Source organism: Ammospiza nelsoni, chromosome 5 (genome assembly GCF_027579445.1).
Source record: "Ammospiza nelsoni isolate bAmmNel1 chromosome 5, bAmmNel1.pri, whole genome shotgun sequence".
In the NCBI taxonomy this organism is placed as follows: domain Eukaryota; kingdom Metazoa; phylum Chordata; class Aves; order Passeriformes; family Passerellidae; genus Ammospiza; species Ammospiza nelsoni.
The window spans coordinates 50,357,203-50,379,175 of NC_080637.1; the positions used below are offsets into that span (position 1 = coordinate 50,357,203).

General features: G+C 42.6%; 2 protein-coding genes across 4 annotated transcripts in view; one reads left to right on the forward strand and one right to left on the reverse strand.

The window, feature by feature from the left end:
* The first annotated feature begins 366 nt into the window (after positions 1-366).
* DDX17 (DEAD-box helicase 17) lies at positions 367-20,004 on the forward strand. Of its 3 annotated transcripts, none has more exons than XM_059473425.1 (13): positions 367-764; positions 4,735-4,885; positions 6,831-6,930; positions 7,068-7,201; positions 7,798-7,863; positions 8,167-8,308; positions 9,868-10,028; positions 10,117-10,289; positions 10,606-10,716; positions 11,172-11,233; positions 11,705-11,764; positions 15,979-16,218; positions 16,879-20,004. In XM_059473425.1, exons 1-13 carry the CDS (start codon positions 721-723, stop codon positions 17,400-17,402), a joined length of 1,968 nt encoding a protein of 655 aa, XP_059329408.1. In that variant the 5' UTR covers positions 367-720; the 3' UTR covers positions 17,403-20,004. The 3 variants fall into 3 exon arrangements, with proteins under 3 accessions (XP_059329408.1, XP_059329407.1, XP_059329409.1); XM_059473424.1 differs by lacking the exon at positions 367-764 and adding an exon at positions 1,184-1,351; XM_059473426.1 differs by lacking the exon at positions 367-764 and adding an exon at positions 4,301-4,549.
* Positions 20,005-21,973, reverse strand: part of KDELR3 (KDEL endoplasmic reticulum protein retention receptor 3) — a 6,437-nt gene continuing 4,468 nt past the window's right edge. The window contains exon 5 of the mRNA XM_059473427.1: positions 20,005-20,804. Within this exon, the coding sequence (XP_059329410.1) occupies positions 20,764-20,804 (41 nt within the window). The 3' untranslated portion in view covers positions 20,005-20,763. The remainder of the gene's footprint in view (positions 20,805-21,973) is intronic.

Genomic DNA, 21,973 nt, shown 5'->3' on the forward strand with positions numbered 1-21,973 from the left:
TCAAACCGTCTGCGAATCCAGCGTAACCCTCCCGCCCGGTACGCACGGTCCGCGTAAGAATGTTACGCCATGCACGCCGGGATCTACGCCAGCCTGAGTTACGCACCTTGCGTACACCGTGTGTTTACGTAACGTGCGCCTCGGCCCAGGTATTCCCTGCCCTGCAGAAGGGGTTACGAGAGCGCTCCTTGCGCAGCTGACTTTGGGGAATAGCGTTACTCCTCCCCTCCGCCTTCCTCACGCAGGGCCCCGGCTCTAAGTAAAGAACGTTACGCACTTTTCGTAGCCCGCCTGCTACTGCACTGGGCTGTGTTTCGCCGAGAGCGCTTAGTGCGTAGTTGAGCTCCGTGAATAGGCGTAGGTGCTTCGGAGGGCCGCAGTTTGCGCAGCGCCGGGCTGCCCGTAACGTAAGCGGAGCGGGCCGGGGCGGTGGCGGCCATTTTGTGCCGGGAGCACGGAGGAAGAAGACGCTGGTGTCTCTACACTACCCGGGCCCTGGAGCCGACCGAGAGCCCCGCCGTTCCGGCCGCTGACGCCCAGCGGGTCTCGGACCCACTGACCACCTCTTCTCCTTTTGTGTCACAGCAAAGAGGCGAGGTGGCGCAAAGCGAGGCCTCCGAGGCGCAGCCGCCCCTGGCTGGACCCTCTCCCCGTACCCCCAGCCCCTCGCCGTCCCCACGGCCGGCGTTCCGCTGCCTCTCACCCACCCCTCCGGGGGCGATGAGAGGCTTCGGGGACCGGGGCCGCGACCGAGACCGCGGCGGGTAAGGGGGAGGGGGGGTTCTGCGCGGCGGGGGGCGGTGGGGAAGCCGAACGCTTGCGTTGGGGGCGGGGGAAGGCCGCGGGGTTGGGGGGCGTGTGTTGGAGTGGCGGTACTGGGGCAGCCAAAGTCCCATCTGTGGAGATTTCCCCCCATAGATTCTCGTGTGGGGGCGGGGGTAGTTGGAGGCTTATCGGTTCCCAAGGCGGGGTGGTGGGTTTTGGGTGTTTTGTGGGGTTTTAAAAATTTTTTTAGTTTAGCTTTTGCACCGTTCATGTGTAACTAATTCTGAGCCTTGCGTGAAATTTTAAGGCCTGCATCCACCCTGCCCCCTTAATTATTTTCTGCCAGCCTCTTTATTTACCCCGCGAGACTCGTGGCACCCTCCCCCCTGCAAGCCACGGAGGTGTCGGTGGCCCTGGCAGGGCTCGTTGTCCTCCTGTCTGTCCTTCTGGTTGTCATTGCTCCTTCTGGACTTACTGGAAAGATGGCAGTGGGGGGAATATCTCTCTCAGCTGCGCTCCCAGGCTTACCGTGATAGGAAATGGGATTGGAAACGCTGCCTTGCGGGGGACTTGGGCATTCGGGAGGGTGAGCAGTGAACCGTGGTGCTGGACCACACTTGCCAAGCTTGCGTAGTGCTACAGAAATTGTTAGTCTGGTTCTGTCAAGGCCTAGTGCTTGATACTCTTGAATGCGTTATTTAAAGGAGGTTTGGCTTGCAAAAGGCTTTTGCAGGTTTGGTTTGATGTGATTTTTTTCTTTCGACAATGACAGCAGTAAATACAGTGGTGTTATACTGCGTGACTAGATTGAGGCTCGAGGTTTTTAAGCGTTGAAAGTGATAAGGCTTTTGTGCCAGGCCTTTTTAAAGAGAAAGTTAAAACTTAATTTCTGAGAGTAGCATTTTCAGATCATGAGTAGCTCTCAAGGATTAGCAAAAAACATAGTGTGATTTCTGTTATATGGTAAGCTAGATCTCCATTAATGAGTCTTCTCTCCACTGGGACATTAAAGAATATTTTGCTATACATTGCCATGCACTTTGACATTCAGTTTCTTGTTTATGGAGGGAGATAGTTGTGTCATTGCTTTATCTTACACCCACATTTAACATTCTGAAATTAAAAGATACTTTCATTTTTTTTTTCACAGAGAGGAGGGTTCTGGTGTTTTTCTGTTAAGAGATTTCCAGCTCAGTTTAACACAAGGACATTGGAGTAAGCACTTTGGCAAGTCTGAGATAGGTCAGACCACAGCTGGTTTTGGAGTTTAGTGAGTGAGTTTGAGCATGCAGATTTATATAGAGTTACTTAAAAGAGCACCGGCCAAAGCGTTGCGGCAACACTTGATGTGCCTTAAAATTAGTGTTATTTCATTTTCTGTAAAGTCTTTAATTATAGTGGATGCTTCTCTTTTAGATCAGGGCTTTTGATAAGTAAAAAAAGTGCCCACATGCTTCTTTGTGAAGTTTGTGGACATTTGCATGATTTTTTTTTTTTTTTGCACATTACCCTGGAAGCTTTAGTGCATTCAATTTCCTACATACATCCTTTTAAGGTGTGAAAATATTTGTAACCACTAACAACTATCTTACTTCATAAATAACCTGTATAAAATATTGGGCCACCCAGTGTGCTGCTTCAGCACCTATTGAAACTTTATCACCACTTCTTTTGTAGTCTAATCACATAAAAGGGTTCTAGTTTTCTCTGTCAGGAACGAGCTGTAGGTGACTTCTTAGGATGGAAAATTGTTATGTTTTGCTCTGGAATGTATCAGATTTACTCAGTTCTGTCCCAGAAGTGATGGCACCAGTAATATTAGGGAAGAATATTTTGAGCCAGCCTGAATTTACCTTTGAAAAGAAGGCTCTTGGCAAACCAGGGAAATAATAGATGTAAGCCAGTTTAATTGGAGTTGGAATCTCATTTTACTTGGAGTCAGAATGTGAAGTGTCAGTTACTGCCAGTTGAGTACCCCCACAGAGGCAGCAGCATTCAAGGGCTGCTGTAGGGCTCCTTCCTGTCAGGTCAGTGTCCAGGCAGGTCGTGTGTCAGAGTGGAGAACTGAAACCATGTGCCTTCTGTGTAGTAGATGTCATTTTCTCCCTCTGGATAGCTTTGGGGCAGGTATTCACAGTGCCAGCTGTTGCAGTGTCCAGCCTTTCAGGCAGCCCTGTCCTGTGTTTCCTTTTCTAAGGGAATTCATCAACCCTTTGGACCTCTGGTGGACTTTAGTGAGGTTATGGGTTTTGTAGGAACTGCTTGGGTACTCTCATTTTAGACATTTTGACCTCAGTTTAGCATGATAGGTTACAAGCATCATCACTAAAGGTGAATGTCCCTGTAAGTGAAAGTCTGTGCCTTTTTTTTTCCTTTGTCCTGAAAGGAAGCATAATGCTTAAGTGCATTTTTGAAGTTGTGTTTCACAGTCTTTTTCATTAGAGAAAACTTGATGACTCTGCAAGCTCTCTGGAGGATCTGATAGACACACAGATGAGAAAATAAGGGATATTTATAGGAAAGGGAAGAAGCCTAATGCACAGTTGCATCACAGCAGACTTTTTAAAACTAACTTAGCAGGTTTTAAGTTCAATTATATCTACCATATACTTGGCCTTTCCAACAATTTTATTACGTCTTCCTGTTAAAATTTTGATTTGAGTTCTGTTTCTTTGGTCTCTTAGTCACTATAATTTATAGTTTCCATTGGGAAGTGATTTAAAGAAGAAATGTACTTAATGTTTGAGCAGGTAGTGTTGTACTTAAGATAATTCAGAACTTTTTTTCAGCTGTTGTTTATTTTTTGGTAACTCTTCTACCCCTTATTTCCTCCACAGGTTACTCCATAACAATGTTGCTTAGAGATTTTTGTTGCTTTCAGTTTTTTTCATTACCAGTTTTTTGTTTACTAGTGGACTACCTGGGTAGGGTGCAGACACTTTGATTTTGCTGTCTAAAAGTTGTTTGAAATGGGCATATCTCATGAATTCATGTTTTTGCATAAAGCTGTACCTTTAGGACAAAAATGGACTTGATAGCATTTTGAAAAGTTCTTTCTGCTGTGTTTGTAGGATATTGATGAAAGTGCAGTAACTTTTTTTGGGGGTGTGTTATTTTAAAGTGCAATTCATGATATTTACAGTAAATAAACATACCAGAAGCTCATGTTTTGACTGTTTCATTAGCCAGTCATTACAGTTAGTTCTTACCTTCTGAAATGTATATATAATTAACTGGATAAAGAAAATGTAGATAGGTAGAGCAATTACTTTTGAATTGTTCTGCTAGAACAGAATTTTTTTTGTGAACATGAGCTTCTTACTCTCTTCAGTCTTCATCACAATGCATTTCAGAGAGCATATGATTTTTCCCAGGTTGTTTTTGCAGTTTTTTTCCTGTTAGGCTGTGTTTTAAAAATAAGAGTTTTTTTAAAATGTTGATTACAGAATTACAGATGGACTTGCAGGCTTGGCTGGGCTTGTTTACTTTCTGTTTTTCAGTCTGCTGTTTTTCATTTGAGGCATACTTCTTGATAGGAAGGGAGAGAAGATATGGAGGGGGAGATAGTGAAGTAGCTGTCTAGTGTAAAACTAACCTTGAGAGACAGAGAAGGAATTTGCAAGGAGAGATTTTTCTCATCCCTTTTATGTAACCGTGTTGGAACTGCACTGTCAGTTTCAAGACAAATGCTATGGGTGTACAGCAGCCATGTCCTAGAGGCAGGAGCTTTACAGGGGTGATTTTCAATAACATGGTTTTATGTTCAGAACCAAACCCAAAGCAGGTTTGTTATTTCAAGAAGTTTTACACCATCGTACTGATTGGAGGGAGGTGACTTGCTGGAATATTGTGCTCATATGTCAGCTTGGGGAAAACACAAATGGTTAAGAAAATTCCAGAATAATTCTAGAATAGTTTTTAAGTACTGGTAGTATTTTTTTCTTAAGTAACTAACATTCACATTCACAGGTTTGGAGCAAGTCGTGGAGGTCCTCTCCCTCCAAAGAAATTTGGTAATCCAGGGGAACGTTTGCGTAAGAAAAAATGGGATTTGAATGAACTGCCCAAGTTTGAGAAGAATTTTTATGTGGAACATCCGGAAGTGGCCAGGCTTACTCCAGTAAGTGCTATGTTGTCTACAGCAGAAAATGTCACAAGCTGAAAAACTTGTCCTAGGAAGTCTGGGACAGCATGTAAAGTAGAGGTGACTCTTCATTAAGCTTGTGTGGTGTGTGTACTCTGCTGGATACTGGTTCTAGTTGCCTTTGCTACTTAACATTAGCAAAAGATATGCTTCTTTTCTTGGTTCCTTTTATATGAGATAGTTTATGTTTTGTCATTTGTAATGCATCTTTTTTATAATACTTGTCTGGTCTGGTGATTTGTCAGTGGAGATAAAACTTAGAGAATTACAGTCCTGGAGAAGCCCTGGAAAAATGTAAGATAATGAACTAAAAGTGACAAAAATACACGAAAAAGGTTTGAAAGTAATATTTTGTAATAAGGGTAATTTGAGCTGAAGGAGGCCTTGGGGGCATCTCTAGTCTAATCCTCTGCTTAGAGCAGCACTGATGGTAGAACTAGAGCAGGTTGCTTAGTGCCTTTGTCCTTTTGAGTTTGAATATCCCCAGAGATGAGGAGAATTTATATCCTCTCTGGGTGGCTGTCTCAGGGCTTAATGTTTCTCCTGGGATTTTGAACATCTTTCCTCTAGTGACCCATCAAGTAGTTAAAGTAGCAGTTAAAGGTCACTGTTAGCCCAGTCTTTCCCAAGCTAAACAAATCCAGTGCTCCCAGTATGTCTTCATATGGTCTGTAGTGTAGCCTCCAGCTTTCCCCCAGAATTGGACGTGCCCTGTTAAAACCATGTCCTTCTCACACAGGGGGCTCAAAGCCAGGTGCAGTACTCTGTGTTCACTCTGTAGATAAGTCTAGTCTTCTACTCTCTATGCAATGTATTTTTATAATTAGAAATTAAAGATTTTGTTCTTAACATGCAGCAACAAACAAACAAAATATCATTATCTGACTGCATAGACTTAAAAATCCTTGTGTGAAAAATGTATATGGCATAAAGAAATGGAAAGGGGTATTAACTTCCTGAAGATACCACAACTTGAGCTACTGAACCATGGTTTGCATCAGCTGCTGTAGCTGCCTTTGGCTTAGCCAGCTAAAAGGATTTTCATGTTTTCCCCAGAAGTTATTTTCTTTTTTTGCCTTTTAATTCAAGCTCAAGGGATTCTCAGAAATACTGAATCTATTGCTTTGGATAAAGTACATATTTGGTATTCTTGTGTCTCTAATGATTTCTAATAAGCATCACAGTAAGGTCATGAATTGTCAGAAGAATGTTGCAAAGGGCAATTGGACTTGCAAGATAACCTAGACAAAAATAAAACACTTTTTCTAATCCTGAAATTGTGCTTGTCTGCACATTTCAGAAATATTACAAGAAGTTCCTTATAAGAATGGTGAGGTTCTAGGGTATCATTATGATGTTGTCAGAGCTTCTTTCATTATCTGAAACATTCCAAGCAACATTTGAGTTGCAAGTCTTCCAGCAAGAACTCAGACTAAGTATTTATCTGCCTCTGGAATGTGTTAATTGAAGGAGAAGGACTGCCTGGCCTTCTGCTCATGGTATATTAGGACTTACTTAGTTTGATTAATTCTTAGCACTGTCACACAAAGCATATTTCTTATCCTCTGTTTCTAATAATTTCTAAAGCTGTTGGTCATTTCTGGCTTCTGGAAAAAATGCAATTCCTAAAAATATTCTTTTAACGTACCTTTCATTTAGAAGGGTTGGTTGTAAGAAGAGATTGACATTTGTCCTTCTAGGCTATGTAGAGAGCTCATACCTCTGAATATCAGAGAATCAAAAAAAAGTCTGAGTACAATAACTCAGACTTGAAGTCTTTAGGAAAGCAGTCTTTTCTAGATCTCTGTTTGAATTTAGTTCTCTAACAAAGCTGTTATCCAGAGGTGAGAAGATAGTAGTTAGAAACATGCACTTAAGTCCCTGCTGATATCTGACTTTTTTTTTCTTTTTTCATAAATAGTATGAAGTTGAAGAGTTGCGCAGGAAGAAGGAGATAACAATTCGGGGGATGGAGGGCTGCCCCAAGCCGGTGTTTGCCTTCCACCAGTGTAGCTTTCCACGTAAGTACTTTTGCCATCTTTAACATCATGAAGATTGCTCAGAAAATACCTAAACAGTTACTGATTCTGTTGTCTAAAAGGTTCTCCAAAGCCTCAGTTATCCTTTATAAAGTTTATTCTTTTCTTGAATTCTGAAGAGTATGTGATGGATGCCTTGATGGACCAGAACTTCACAGAGCCCACTCCGATCCAGTGCCAAGGCTTTCCGCTAGCCCTCAGTGGCCGTGACATGGTGGGCATTGCACAGACCGGCTCTGGGAAGACATTAGCAGTGCGTATCTTTCCCTTTTATTTCTTCAGCTAGCTTTCCTGCTTACCTGGTAGAAATTACCTATCAGTTAGCTTTTGGGCTTCCCAGTACTAGCAACGGGATGATTACATTTTTAAAGCTTCTTGTGTTGCATTATGGGGGACACTTGAGTTTCAGCTCAGCTACAAGCCTGTTGTATTCACAGGTGTGTGTTTTATGCATCTTCCTGTTTGGATGCTTAGTTCTCTTTGGTCTATGCTTACATTATGATTTGAAAAACAGGATGTTCTCTTTAGCACACTTGTTTTATAAACTACACAGGTTAAAATAAAAAATGGTTGAATTTAAGCATAGACATTAGCTTTAACTGCAGCGTTAAAAAGTTTTTTTATCCTTTATGAAAAATATTGGCTAAGATAATGATTACTCAATTCTGCTAACTTACACTCCCAGTTTAAGTGAGCCTTCCTTTCAGAGGTGCTGAGCAGCCAATTTTTGTGCTCATGCCGAAGTGGATGCAGTTGGTCAACAGCTCTGAAAATCTTCTGTTCTGCTTGATAAATGCAGGTATTTAGTTTTGCAGAATCACAAGAAAATACTGTTTTCTTCTGTTTTAGTACTTGTTGCCTGCAATTGTTCACATCAACCACCAGCCATATTTGGAGAGAGGGGATGGCCCAATTGTAAGTGCTTGTATGATTCTCTTCCTTTTTGTATGTGTGGCATGACATTGTTAATGAGGTGGTGCTTTATTTAATTGATGTATTAGAATAGTAGTTTTTCCTATGCTGTTCCTATCAGAATAGGAATTTTTACTATCACAATGTGAACATCCCACTCAGTTGAAATTCTGTGCAAATGCTGATGTAGTCTAAAGATGTTTAAATGTTTTAACTAATAAAGAGCAGATGGTCCAACTTTGCTTATGGTTTTATGTTAGGGATGTGGATGCAGCTTGACTCTTCCTGAATCATTTCCTTTTGCAGTGTCTGGTTCTGGCACCTACTAGAGAGTTGGCCCAGCAAGTGCAGCAGGTGGCTGATGATTATGGCAAGTGTTCAAGGCTGAAGAGTACCTGCATATATGGAGGAGCACCCAAAGGCCCCCAGATCAGAGATTTAGAAAGAGGTAATTTTTAAACGGGTGCTTGCAGTTTCTGGAGGAAGTGGTATTGTAAAATCTCTGTAAAAATAAAACTTCTCAAAACCTGTCTGGAAATGGGTGAGAGTGAATGAGTGCCTCATTTTCCAGTTGCAGTGATAGTTCATGAGGTAGTTCTATTTGCTGTATAGTGACTTTCTTTTTGTTTGTTCTTTGAACATTCTACTTGTGAAGATCATCAGGGTATAGAAAGGGAAAAAGAAAACTTCACAGAAAGAAAACAGGTTATTTTAAGGAAATGCAATACCAGCGTGTTTAAGGAAAGATTTTTCTTAACGCAGATTTCAAGTTTTCTGCCTATATTCATTCAAATAATCAAATTTTGTTTCTGAATATATAGATGCTTCTTTGGACAGCAGTGAGTGGTTTTGCTTTGGTCACAGGTTTTGTTTGTAGTTTTTGTTGTTTGTTTTTTTTAAATTGTTCTTAAGCACTAAGCACTATGTACCCTGTAAGCAACCACTCTAATATGGTAGTGCTTTAGTGATCTTTAATTTCAATTCAGCAATGTGCTGATGGCTTTCATCTTCACCAGATATAAAATGTAATGGAGTTATGTGAAAAGATGGAAGAATTGTTATAAGGCAGATACACAAACAGATCTATTCAAGAAATCAGAAAATTTGGCTTACCACTGCAGTTCACAGGGTCCTTATTGCAAACTGCAGTAGTGGGAGAAAAGCATGTGTGGTGGAAGTCTGTGGCATATCACTATTCAAGAAAAGAGTTGCTTTCCAGCTCAAGCCCAGCATCTTCAGTGGCAGAGTCCAAGGTTTCATGAAGAGTCCTTGGGAGGATCAGTGTGCTGGGTTTTTGCACACCTTTCTGGAGTGCTGTAAAATAGATATTCTACTTAAGAAGAAAGTCCTTTTCATGCCACTTCTTCCTGAAACTTAACCTTCTGTGGACATTTCAGTGACACTGGAATACTCACCTGTAAAATCTGGGAATTGGTGGAAACCAGGTCTTTCTTTTAAGGAGTGTGTAAATCACCCAACCTGGTGTTAGTTAGCAATATTTGAACTCTTCTTACCCCACAAATGTTGGTAAGACGGCTGTCTCTCACTGTTGGTGCATAATTGCTCAGTAGTAAAGTCCATGCTTTGCCTTTATATATTAAAAAAAAAAGTGAAGATAATTTGACCCATACAGCAAGAAGAGCACTTCGAGTTTGAAAATGACACCTCTCTAGACTGTGTAAATCTGGATGAAGGTGGTTCAGGCTTGAGTAGAAGCTTACTTTGTTTCTGATTTTTGGACGGCTCTTCACAGGTGTTCTCTGGTAGTAACCTTTTCATTTCTGTACTGCATTTATTATTCTAATGGCACTGTAACAGTAATTTCGGAATGGAAAACATACTAAACAGAACTAGGGCTTCTACTGAAGTGACTCAGTCTTGGGTACGAATGAGGGTGGTGCTTTTTTTTTAAAACAATTTTGCTTTGGAAGGTGATTCATTCTGACTAAAAATACCAGTTGACATTCAAATGAAGAGCCTTACTCTTTTCCTTATTCTCTTCTGAAGGTGTGGAGATCTGCATTGCTACACCAGGTCGCTTGATTGACTTCCTTGAGGCTGGGAAGACCAACCTTCGTCGCTGTACATATCTAGTGCTGGATGAAGCTGACAGAATGTTGGACATGGGATTTGAGCCACAAATTCGTAAAATTGTTGACCAGATAAGAGTGCGTGATCCTTTTAGAAGGACAGTCTCCTTTGTTTTGCTGTTTGAAATGTAGTACTATAAACAGATCTGTTTTCCCTTTTCCTTAGCCTGACCGCCAGACTCTGATGTGGAGTGCCACCTGGCCTAAAGAAGTGCGCCAACTTGCTGAGGACTTCCTGCAGGACTATGTTCAGATCAATGTGGGAAACTTGGAACTGAGTGCCAACCACAATATCCTGCAGATAGTGGATGTGTGCATGGAGAGCGAGAAAGACCATAAGTAAGCTGGTGTTCCCACCATTTTGCTTTCTTTGGTTGTCCTTCAAAGTCTGAAATGCTTTGTGAGCCTTCTAGGAATTCTAAATAGTTAAGTTACTTGTACTACTATTTAACCTTTGAGTGTTACAAAGTAAGTCAGTCCTGTTATTAACTATTTTCTTGTGTATATTTTGACCATACTCTGTAAACCAGCAGAAATTCTGTGTGATACTAACTTATACAGATGTGTGTTGTGTGTGTCCTCAATGTGTCTTGGGAGAGAGATCCTATATTCTGGTATGTGTGGCTGAACATCTTGGCTCTCATGTCTGTTTTAGACTGATACAGCTGATGGAAGAAATCATGGCAGAGAAGGAAAACAAGACTATCATCTTTGTGGAGACAAAGAGGCGATGTGATGATCTCACTCGAAGGATGCGCAGAGATGGGTGATTAGCTTCTCCCCTTCCTCCACTTTTTTCCTAGTGGGAAACAAAAATTGTAATCAAAAGCAGTAAGATTTAAATGTTTGTGATGCTCTTTTTGGGAGCAACTTACCCATTATTTTCTGGGCTGAATTTAGTCATTGTTTCTGAAAAGATTCCACTTCATCAAAGCATTAGTACAAGAGAGAGTGTTTCTAAGTGGTGCAGCTTTTTTAGTGTATCAGAAGCCTGATATGCTGATGGAGACTGTGTCAATACAGCAAATGTGATTTTGTTTAAATGGTTGTTTATGTAGGTAGTGGGTTTACAGTACACATGCTGGGTGGCTAGAGGCCAGAGAACAAAATATTTCTCAAATCTTACAGTTTTTCCCTTTTAAACAAAATGCCAATAAAGCTTCCTGTTTCCTTTAATGTCTGTACTTTCTATCTATACTAATGTACATCTCTGTTTGGCAGTTGGCCAGCTATGTGTATCCATGGAGACAAGAGTCAGCCAGAAAGAGATTGGGTGCTTAATGGTGAGTCCGTCACTGACAGGAGAATAACTTGGGCTGCTGTACTTAATTTACCTAGACATGTTTTTCTCTGGTCTGGATTTGTTTTGTTTTGTGGGTTGTTTTTTTTTTTAATTTTGGTGGTTTTTTGTTTGTTTGTTTGTTTGGGGTTTTTTGGTTTTTTAATTGGTTTGGTTTGTTTTGGTTTTTATCTCTAGACCAAATAGACACCTGTGAAAGGACTTCTCTTACCTTTATGCTCTTAATTTCAGTACTTGTTCCTTTTTTTTTGTTTGTTTTGATAAACAAGTGGGAAAATTTCTTAACACAGCTGGATTTTGAAAAATTGGTGAGGCATTATGTCCTGACTTGTGGGTGTTTCTGGAATTGATCCACCTTATCTGTCTTCTGGAAAATGAGCATTTAATGTAAATCAAATTCAGGTAACTTTATCATTTTGGAAAATCTTATTTCATAGCATGCTTTGTTTTGCAGAGTTTCGTTCTGGAAAGGCTCCTATCCTCATTGCTACCGACGTTGCATCTCGTGGGCTAGGTTTGTACACATAGACCACTCTTGCCTACTGCTGCATATTTTTCTTCTTTGGACTGAAAAACGTTTCTTAAAAAAAAAAAAAAATCAAAGCGTGATTTTCCCCCACATGTGAAATACGTTTTTTAACATTAATCTTTTTTTTTTCTTTCATATTCAAAGTCTCTTCCTGCTCCTAATGAACAGGCTTTGGTCTGCAGCAAGGCCTAGGCATGACCAATCGATCGCCAAGAGGGAGAAGAGACGTCCAATTATGCAACCCAACCCTTCCACCACACTCACTTCTTCCCCAAATCCAGCTTTTGTTGCTGGATGCTAGGGATGGATTGCTCTCAGTTCAGAGCGTGTCAGATAAAGTTCAAGTAGGAAGCTGTGGGAGAGCATTTCGACAGCAAATAGCGAATATTCTCCCCGTATGGCACACCACAGATTTGAACATACCAACCCCAGTACACGCATGTTTACCCTGCAGATGTATTCACATCTGAGAAAGCACTGCTCCAGATCTTTGCTCTTGACATGTAACCTTCCCTCCTCCTCTGTGTTCCTTCTAGGTAGGACCACTGAGATGATATATGGCCAGTAACATCTTGTTACCCAGATGTGTAATTGAATCAAAATCGCACAGCTGTGTTCTGGTGGCATGAAAATGATCTGTCTGGATGCATCAGTTGTGCCCCCTTTTGTAATAAGCATATTTGTGTAATAAGCATATTGTGAAACACCATGTGCTGAGCACAGTCCTTATGCATCTACCCACCCTAGAAGAGGAGGATGGCTGCTGAAGTGCTCTGAGTTTAATAACAGATGTTGAATACTCTGCCCACCCTGAGTGTGGTAGACGATAAACTACTTGAGAGTCAGTGTCTCATTGTAGTAAATTCTAGACAAAATGACTGCAAATGGGTGGAGATTTAACTCAGAGAATCTAGTTTGTTAAAAGCCTCAGTTACCTGAGCTCTCTTTGTATGCTGAAAGGGCGGCTGTGCTGTGCATCATATGGTCACTTTAATACAGGCAGACCATTAACAGACTTGGCAGCCTTTGTTCACACAACCTTCACCCCTCCTTCCCCTCCCCCCTCAAAAAATGTCCAGCACTTCCTCAGGAAGTGATTATATGGACTTCAGTCTCTGCCCTCTAGGGTCATGTCTGGACCTGTGCAGTTAGAGCTTGGGCCTGTTGGGAGAAGGGACTGAGGCCTGAAACCAGTTTATATGAAAGAGAGCTGCTTTCTCTAGCAGCATTTTTTAAACAGGCTTGCTATGTGCTGGTAGCTTCTTTGTGCATCTTGCCTAGACATTTAAAACAGCCTCAACCCCCTCAAAAAAAAAATCAACAAAAACCAACACTCTCCCCCAAAACTACTCAATTGGATAACACTTCAGAAAACAGTCTCCTCCCTTCCCATCGTCCACTTCACCCAAGCTAAGGGGGAAAGGTATCAGAGTCTGTTTCTTGTTACTGAACAACATCTCTACTTGTTTTGGGGCCCTGAGTTTGCTGCTTAAAGTAAGTCACTTAACTGGCAAACTTCTGGACGACTTCCTCCAAGATCCTGGAAAGTGAAGGCTTCTACCTAAATAACATAAAACAGGGGCGCGCGCCTTTTGGCTGAGTCACCAGGGCTTTCCCTCTTCCTAATGGAACATTGGTTTCAAAAAAGCTTCTTGCAGGTAAGTTCTGAGTCCCGTAATTTCTTTGTGATAATTCCCTGGAGTGAGGTCCTCTCTCTGCACTGATTTTTTTTTTTTTTTACTTTTTTTTTTTTTTTTTTTTTGTTCAGTCTATTAAACTAAAAACACTGAATTTTATTTGTTTTGTTTTGTTTAACAGAAGCTTTGATATCAGCTGCAGATAATTCTCAGTGCAGGGGTGGGGATACATCTACAATGATGGTCTAAACAGCTCTGTAGACTAGCATGTTTGCTAGTTTATATCTGTCCCGTTTAATAACTGGAGACTGTGTCTTAGCGTGTTCTGATGGTCTGACAAAGGGAATGTTTCCCAGGTAGCTCTCAAAAATGATTTACAGTCTCCATTCCTAATCCTGCTACATTATTTTCTAAAAGTGCAGGAGGATTGCAAGTGTGCACAAACACTTTGGAGCACGCTAGACTGGAGAAGCTGAGTCTTGTGCACGCTCTGGTCTTCAGCAAGCTGCGTGCTCTACCAGGACCACTTTCTAGTCTGGAAAACACCCTTGCATCTTCCTCTTCCTGCCGTCCCATTCTTTCTGCTCCTCCCCAGTCAAGTCAGTTCTGTCTGCATTGGTAGCTACAGTTCCTTGTGCTTTCTGACAGGAAAGCACATCCTTGTATCCTCTCTGGTAATTCAAGTCACTTGCTACTGGATGTGCAAAACGGGACTGGCTGAGGACCATGTAGCCTGGAGCTTGTCAGTCTAGCTACACCCTGGCTGTGAAGATGCAATCTGTCACACGTTCTCCTCTCTATTCTCCACTTTCCCTTTTTAATAAAACTGTTGCATCAAGGACCCTAGCTGGAGACTCGCGCAGCCCCCTGTGAAACCTGCCTTCTCACTCCCTTTTTTTGGTGTGATTCAGGACTTTGGAGTCAGCAAAGACTGAGGAGCCCCCCCTTTGCTGTAATAAGAAACAGACATAAAGTCCCCCTCTTGTCACAACAACCCACAATGTTTTTATTTTTCCTACAACCTCTTTGAAATTTATGCAGTCTGGGCAATAGATGCAGTCTGACCCTTTGGATGTAATTTTTGTATCTTCATTTTTTTGACAATTGCCCCTAAGAGCCCCAAATAGGGGACAAAAAGCGTTGGAGGACCTGAAAGTTTTACCTGAGCCCAGGTTCTCTGGCGCTTCCCAACCAAAAGGGGCTACAGAGAAGCGTCTAAGCCAGCTCACAGAGCGAGCGTGTGTGGGGACTTCTCGCTGCCACGGACCCTTGATGCATGCTCCCCGCGCTCCAGTGGTCCCGTGTCAGAGGGCGGAGTTTTCGAAAGGAGGCCGCCAAAAATAAAAGGCAAAGAGACGGGATCGGCTGCAGCGGTTTCCCACAGGAGGAGGGAGTGTGCATCGGTCTGGTAACAAACAGAGAATGTTTCTCTCTTTAAAACAAAACAAAAAGAGGAAAGGAAATCACAAAAATCTGTGTTTTATCTTGGATATTTTCAGAATATTCTTGTTAAAATGCAGATTTTAAATTTTTTTTTTTTACGAGCTGTTAGGACTCTTACTGTAGGATGGTGCATTTGAAAATACTGTATAATATAGCAAATAGGTGCTTTTGGTACTTAAGGTGCTTTCACTGAAGCACTGCACTAACATTTACTTGGTTTCTGTCACATAAGTTTACAAAGTCTTATCTTAGAACTTAAAATTTGGAACCCATAAATTTTAAAACTGTTTTGCGTACAAAGCCATTTTGATAATTTTATTTCCTGCTTCCATCTGAACTGGAAGTAGGGAATTGCTTACGTAATTCTGATTATCCAAATTGTGCAAGCTTGCCAGAATTGGACAGAGCAGCACAGAAATGTTAGTGCAATGCGTTCTGGTGATAACTGCAAGCTGAGTTACGATACTTCAGGTCTGAATAATTTTTAATGAGTTGATTGAATCTAACTAATGTAATTTGAATGCCTAAAGCTTTAGGTTAGGGGAGTTAGTTCACTGTATTTTATTAGTGCTGTAAAAGTAAATATTTTTAAGACTGTCTTTTATTTCATGTTGCCGAGCGGAAGGTAAGTGATCTCATTACTGCTATTTTTTGTTAGACTTCTCCCAACAGAGTAAAAGCTTTATGGTGGCAGTTCTGCCCTTCCTCCACCCCAGTTTGCTCTGTCTGATGGTGACATTTTCACTTTACAGATTGTGTTAAAAAGAAATATGAAATTCAGTTAACTTATTCACAAACATCAGCGTCTTTGACAGAAGAAGACAGAGAAATGCATTCCGGGGAGGATGACTTTGAGTGCAGGGCAAAGCTGCTTTAAAATTGCCATTCTTTTTCAGGACACTGACCTTTGTTCCTGATGATCTTAAATTTTAGTCTTCTACTCTTTTGGGATGAGTCTGTCTTGTATTTACTCCGTGCCATTACTAACTTTGTAATTTTTTTTCTTATTACTGTCACCTGCATTCGTGCTCCCCACCTTTCGTTGGCACGTCCTCTCTTCTTCTCCCCTTTCCTCAACCCCACCCTTTCACTGTGCTTCGCTCCTGGGCACTTCACAAGACGTGGAAGATGTTAAATTTGTGATAAACTACGACTATCCGAACAGCTCCGAAGATTACGTGCACCGTATTGGCCGTACCGCGCGTAGTACCAACAAAGGTACTGCCTACACCTTCTTCACACCAGGAAACCTGAAACAGGCCAGGGAGCTTATCAAAGTCTTGGAAGAAGCCAATCAAGCCATCAATCCAAAGCTGATGCAGCTTGTGGACCACAGAGGAGGAGGAGGTGGTGGTGGAGGTAATGGCACAAGGGAGAAGGGCTACACAGGGGATACATTCCCCATTTTGAGGGAGGGAATGTTAAGAGGGTAGGGAAGTACTAAGTACAGGACTGAGATAACACAGTAGTAATAAAGCTGTTCTGTATTTGAGGTCCCAACACTTGATGTAGAGTAGTACTTTGGTCCCAAGAGAGAGGCAGTCCCTGTTTTACCTTAGCTGTAGAATTTTTTTCTCTCATAAGGTCATCAGGGAGCTGATTTTGCTTGAAGTAGTTACTTCCTCACGGCTCCTGCTAAAGACAGGCAACAAGGTACATGTCCAAAATTGAAATCAGTAAAGAAATACACTGAATTTCAGGAGCTGACACACTTTTTCTTCCCATTCCCCGAAGGAATAAGAAGTTTCCTTATACTTCCAAATTAGTCCTGAATGTCTTCTGGTTTTTTGTCTCCAAGCACATACATAAAGAACCCTTATTGAACTTCATGTTTACATCTTGAACAAAATAAGGAGGCCTGTGCACAGCTGTGCAGAGAAATTACAGTCAGTCAGAAGAGGGTACTCCTTGGGAGCAAAATTGGAGATGTAGAAGGGGGAGAAAGGGTGGCCTAAGTGTACCAGAGATCATTGTTTAAGACTTGTTCATGGCACTAAATCTTAATGTATCCATCGCCAGGAGGTCGTTCTCGTTACCGAACGAGCAGTTCGGTAAACAACCCTAACCTGATGTACCAGGAGGAGTGTGACAGGAGGCTCCGGGGAGTGAAAGAGGGCCGCAGAGACTCAGGTGGCTTCAGAGACCGTGAGCGTGGTGAAAGTTTTGCCAACGGAGCCAACAAGACCTATGGCAGTGCCTACGGGAGCCCAAATTCTGCTTTTGGGGCAGCACAGAGCCAGTATGGTTACACTCAAGGGAGCTATGGAGCAGCTGCCTATGGCACGAGTGGCTATGGCACTGCAGAGTACAGTGCTAGTGGCTATGGTGCCAGCACCACAGCTGCCACGGCTGGGAGAACCTCACAGAGCACTACCCAACAGCAGTATGCAGGGATGGTGGGGCGCTCGGGCCAGCAGCCACAGCCGCTCATGTCACAACAGTTTCCACAGCCCCCTGCCACTAACGTGATGGGCTATATGGGACAGACTGCCACCTACCAGTACCCACCCCCTCCCCCGCCCCCGCCCCCCTCCCGCAAATGAAACCACTTGCTGGTGACCAGTGTAGACCTCTTACATTTAAAGGAACCTTTTCTTTCTCTTCTTTCCCATTGTGATGTCTCTCATGCAGGTTAGACTTAGAATTCACTATCCAAATCCCTTGAGCCTATAAAAAATGGCCCCCAGCCCACATTAATGACCCTGTTCTCTTTTTTTTTTTCTTTTTTTTTTCTTTTTTTTTAAGATATATGTATAGTTGACTGGAAAATTTATTATTTTTGTCTTGCATGTTGAGGAATTTGGAAATCTTATTTTTTCTAAAAGAAAAGGGTATAAGGCAGATAGGCTCCAGCTGGATCACCTTGATGTCTAAGGTTTGTAGGAAAATTTGCTTTTGAGGGAAAGAAGTTTCTATTCTGTAACACATGAACTTAATTTCAGGAACTATAAAGAGAGATGGGAAACTCTGGGGGAGCCAAAAAGCACTTCATTTAAAATATAAATGCAAGGGAGAAATGCTCACTTCTCCTATTCTTATTTTTTTTTTAATAGCTCACTAGTACTACTTGTAGTCTTACTGTAGGTGATTTTCTATAGGAAAACTCTTATCATTTGTCTGAGCTGGGTCGTGTTCAGAGTAAAGCCTTGGATATATTATTGACAATTTCTGTAGTTCTGGAAGCTCCGTTTTCTGCTACTGTAAGAGCCTGCAGTACAGAGCTTGGGGTTAGTGTCAGAGACCAAACCTGTCGTGCATTCACTACCTGAAAACCATCTACCCACAGTTGCTGTGGGTACCACTGCTGAAATGTTCAGCTAAGTAAGTTCTTTCCCTACAGTTGTTAAATTGCAGCATTGCAAATGCGTGGAGCCTGATTATCATTAAATTGGTTACTGCTCTCAAATTTCTGTTTGGTTTATTGAAAGAAGTTTTCCTTGAGAGCTAGAAATTATGCAGAACTGAAACAATGAACAGTGTTATTTTGTTTGTCTGTCCTTCACAAACAAACTCCCTTTTGCCATGGGGAATGTTCTGAGTGCTGCTACGCTCGATAAAATGTGACAGAGTTTTCCACACTTAAATTTCAGAGGTTTCAATAGGGTGGGCTGGGGGAGGGCGGGGGGAGGAACGTAGGAGGAGATTGCCTGGGGTCTCCTTTTCATGAGGTAAGCGGTGAGCTGGTTAGTGCATCTTGATTCTGAAGCTTTGTTTCTCTTGTACCTTGCACTGACTATCGCTTTCTCTGGCTTTTGAGTGCATTTCCCTGCTCCACTGGTCCCTTTGGGCTGAGCTCTTGCAGGTAGGTAGTATTTTAGAAAATGTTAGAGAAGAGTGAAATTTTAGTACATACGTAAATAAAACTTGTTTATTTTACAGGCTAAGGTGGGTGTGAGGGGGGTTTCCCCCTTTAGTAAAGCATGTTGTTGACTTGTTATTTCTAATACCAGACGGTTCAGAGACAGTAGATGATAACAGGAGTTGGCTGCTCTTGGTCTGATAAGATGACAAAAGGATGGATCCATCTCCTGGTTTGAGGCATGCTCTTTGCATTAGGAGAGTGCAGGGGGCTTGTGGGTTTTTTCTGTTGGCGTTCTTGCATATGGATGAACAAGGCAGCCCACTCCTTCTGTAGCAGAGTGGAACTTCTTATAGCCCTGAAAAAGAGCTTGCTTATACAGAAATTATTTCTTTTAACATTTAATTTCTTTCCAGAGTAAAATTTTGGGGGATGAATGTGCTTTTTTTTTTTCCTTTTTTTTTTTTTTTTTTTTTGTGCAGTACACAGGTAGGTTGCTCACAGGGAGAAGGGAGATTCCTTCCAGAACCTCAGTTCCCTGCTTCCATTTTATATTTCCAGTGCATGGGCAGGAAGTTCCTTTGCTTGTGTTAAGTGAAAGCCAGAAATATTTTGTTTATCCAGGCACTGACTGATAGGTCTTTGGCCTCCCTCGCAAGCAAATGTAGAGCTTTTTTTTGGAGTAGAATGCAGAAATGCATTTGAGGGATGTAGGAGTAGGACATCTCACTGACTGGCTTGAAAAAGGGTCTCTGGACGGCCAAAGCTGCGTTATAGTCCGTTACAGCTTTCACTTTTGGGGGTGACTTGTGCATGTGTAAACATCAATGCCAAGTCTTGCAGTGCTTTGTTGCCATTGAGGTCAGCTGAGGTCCAGAGTGTCAACCAGACCGCTGAATGCACTGTGGCATGTGCTGCCCCTGTCCCACCTGGTGCTCTCTGCTCTGCTCCATGTACCAGCTGGAGGGCCCTTGTTGATAAAGCATTAGCCTCTAGTATTGTTTGCATTGTTTTCAATCTGTAAAAAGTTTGTGGGGGTGTCAGATAATCTGAGCTGGGTGTCTCCTCCCCTCCCACTTCCTGAAGCAATTTACTGTTTGGATTTCTCTGAACAATGGAAGAGTTACTAGCTTTGTGTGGGATCAGCATCTTGTTTCACACACCTGCTGGTCTCTGAACACATTCCTGTTGTATTAATGAAGACTTGAATTGAGAGATTCATAGATCTGTGGTGTTGAGGCACAGGATACTAAGAGCTATGTTACTATTCTTAGTTGGTAAATTGTCCTTTTGATACCATCTTGTTTTCTTTTGTAGGTATAAATAAAAACACTGTTGTCAATAAATTGTGAACCTTGTCTTTATTTTTGGAATGTAAAGCTGTCTTTGCCCCTGTTCTTCCCAGTTCCTAGAAGTCAAATTCAAGGAGGTGGAAACACTTCTTGGCAACCGCCTGAACTGTAATTGAAATTGTCCCTGTTTGTAGAACATAAGGAAACTGAAAATAAGTGAGTAGGGAGGATGTTTGAATACTTGTGGAATTAGAAGATTCCCGTTATTCAAAGGCAATGTGTTTTTCTTAAATGTTACAGGGCCTGAATAGAGAGAGGGTCAGGCAGAATTAATTTTCAAGAGGGTACTAGTTCATACAGAGTTAAAGTAACAGTTTGTAGCATCTGCTGTGTCGGACATGGCAACCTGTGAAATGGGTCAGTTAAGTTAGCACACTTTAATGAAGTGTGTTAGATGTTCCCTTTACCATGGGCACTTGCTGAAGGAATAGTGGGAGTGACATTTCATTGTGCCTCAGGGTCAGGGTGGAGGTGTGTTTCGAGAGTAGATGCCGGGAAGAGCTGGGAAAGAAGAAATTGCACTACTTCAGTATTGGCCAGTATTGGCCAGCACTAGCACCAAATTCAAGTGAGAAGAAATAAAACAATGGAGGGGAAGAGTCTGATGGATGAAAAGCATTCCAAGCCCTGTCTTCCTGGCACTGGGATGAAACTCTGCTGAGCCATCCATTAGTCAAAAAGGGCCAGAGAAGGAAAGCTGTGATCTTAAACAGCTTCGTCTTTGGAATTTCTTGCACTGCCTCTGGGATGTCTTCAAACAGGCATGGGAAGGCTTAGCTTCTTGCCTTTTAGGACTGCAAAGAGAAAGACAAGGTAATGAGTAAAATTTAATGAAATTCAACTGTTTTATTTCTTCCACAATTTTATGTTTTCTGACTTGCAATTTAGAGTGCCAGATAGTGGGGTGCTGGGTTTGCAGACTGCCAGTGGGAGAGAACCATTATGAAATGCTGCTAAGAGGGAAAAGCACAAGCTATTTATCCTCCTTTGTGCTAAAGGAAAAGGTTCTTGTTTGACTTGCATGGTTACTTGTTCTCATGGGTGGACCATCTTAAACATTTTTCTTGATGATGTGCTATTCCTAGTGCTTTCCTTTTGGTACAGAGCGTGGCCTTAATCAATGTCTGTGGCCAGATCCCTGCTGAGCCCCTCCCAGCCCATCTGAGCTGAACCTTGGGATGGCAGGGATGCCTCTGGGCAATGCCAGAGACCCCTAGGCTTAGATGGGGTGGCTGGACTGGGGACTGTCCTGGGTGTGCAGTGGTCAGAGGTGCAGAGTGGCTGTGCCTGGCACAGGGTGGTACTGGGGTGGGCTCTGGGGCTGTGTCTGTTGGGTGCCAAAGGGCAGGGCTGTGATGTGCTGAGGGTGCACCACAAGGGAGGGCCTGATGGACCAGGCGAGGCTGGAGGAACTGTGCCAGGGTGCAGAGCTGGAGGCCTTGTGAAGGTCAGCAAAGCCAATGCATGTCCTGCCCTGGGGTGGAACAACCCCAGGCACCAGTTTGTGCTGGGGGCTGCCCAGCTGGAAAGCGGCTTGCCAGAAAAGGCCTTGGTGTGCTGGTGGACACCAAGTTGAACACAAGCCATCAGTGTGCCCTCGTGGTGAAGCAAAGAGCCTCTGGAGCTGCATTGCCAACAGCGTGAGCAGGGAGTTCTTCCTCTCCACTGAGCCTTGGGAGGCCACAGTGGAGTGGTGGGCTCAGCTCTGGGCTCAGAACAAGAGATGAGGAGTCAAGAAGGGCCCCAAGAGCATCTTGATGTAGGAGCACAGGCTGTGAGCTGAGACTGTTCAGCGTTGAGAAGGCTGAGGGGCACCTTACCCATGCGCACAGGTGCTGGATGGGAGGAATGGACACAGGCCCAGACCCTGAGTGGTGCCTAGTGACTGAGCAATGGACAACGGGAAATTCCACTTCAACATCTGAAAATAGTATTTTATAGTGAGGGTGGCCAGACAGTGGCA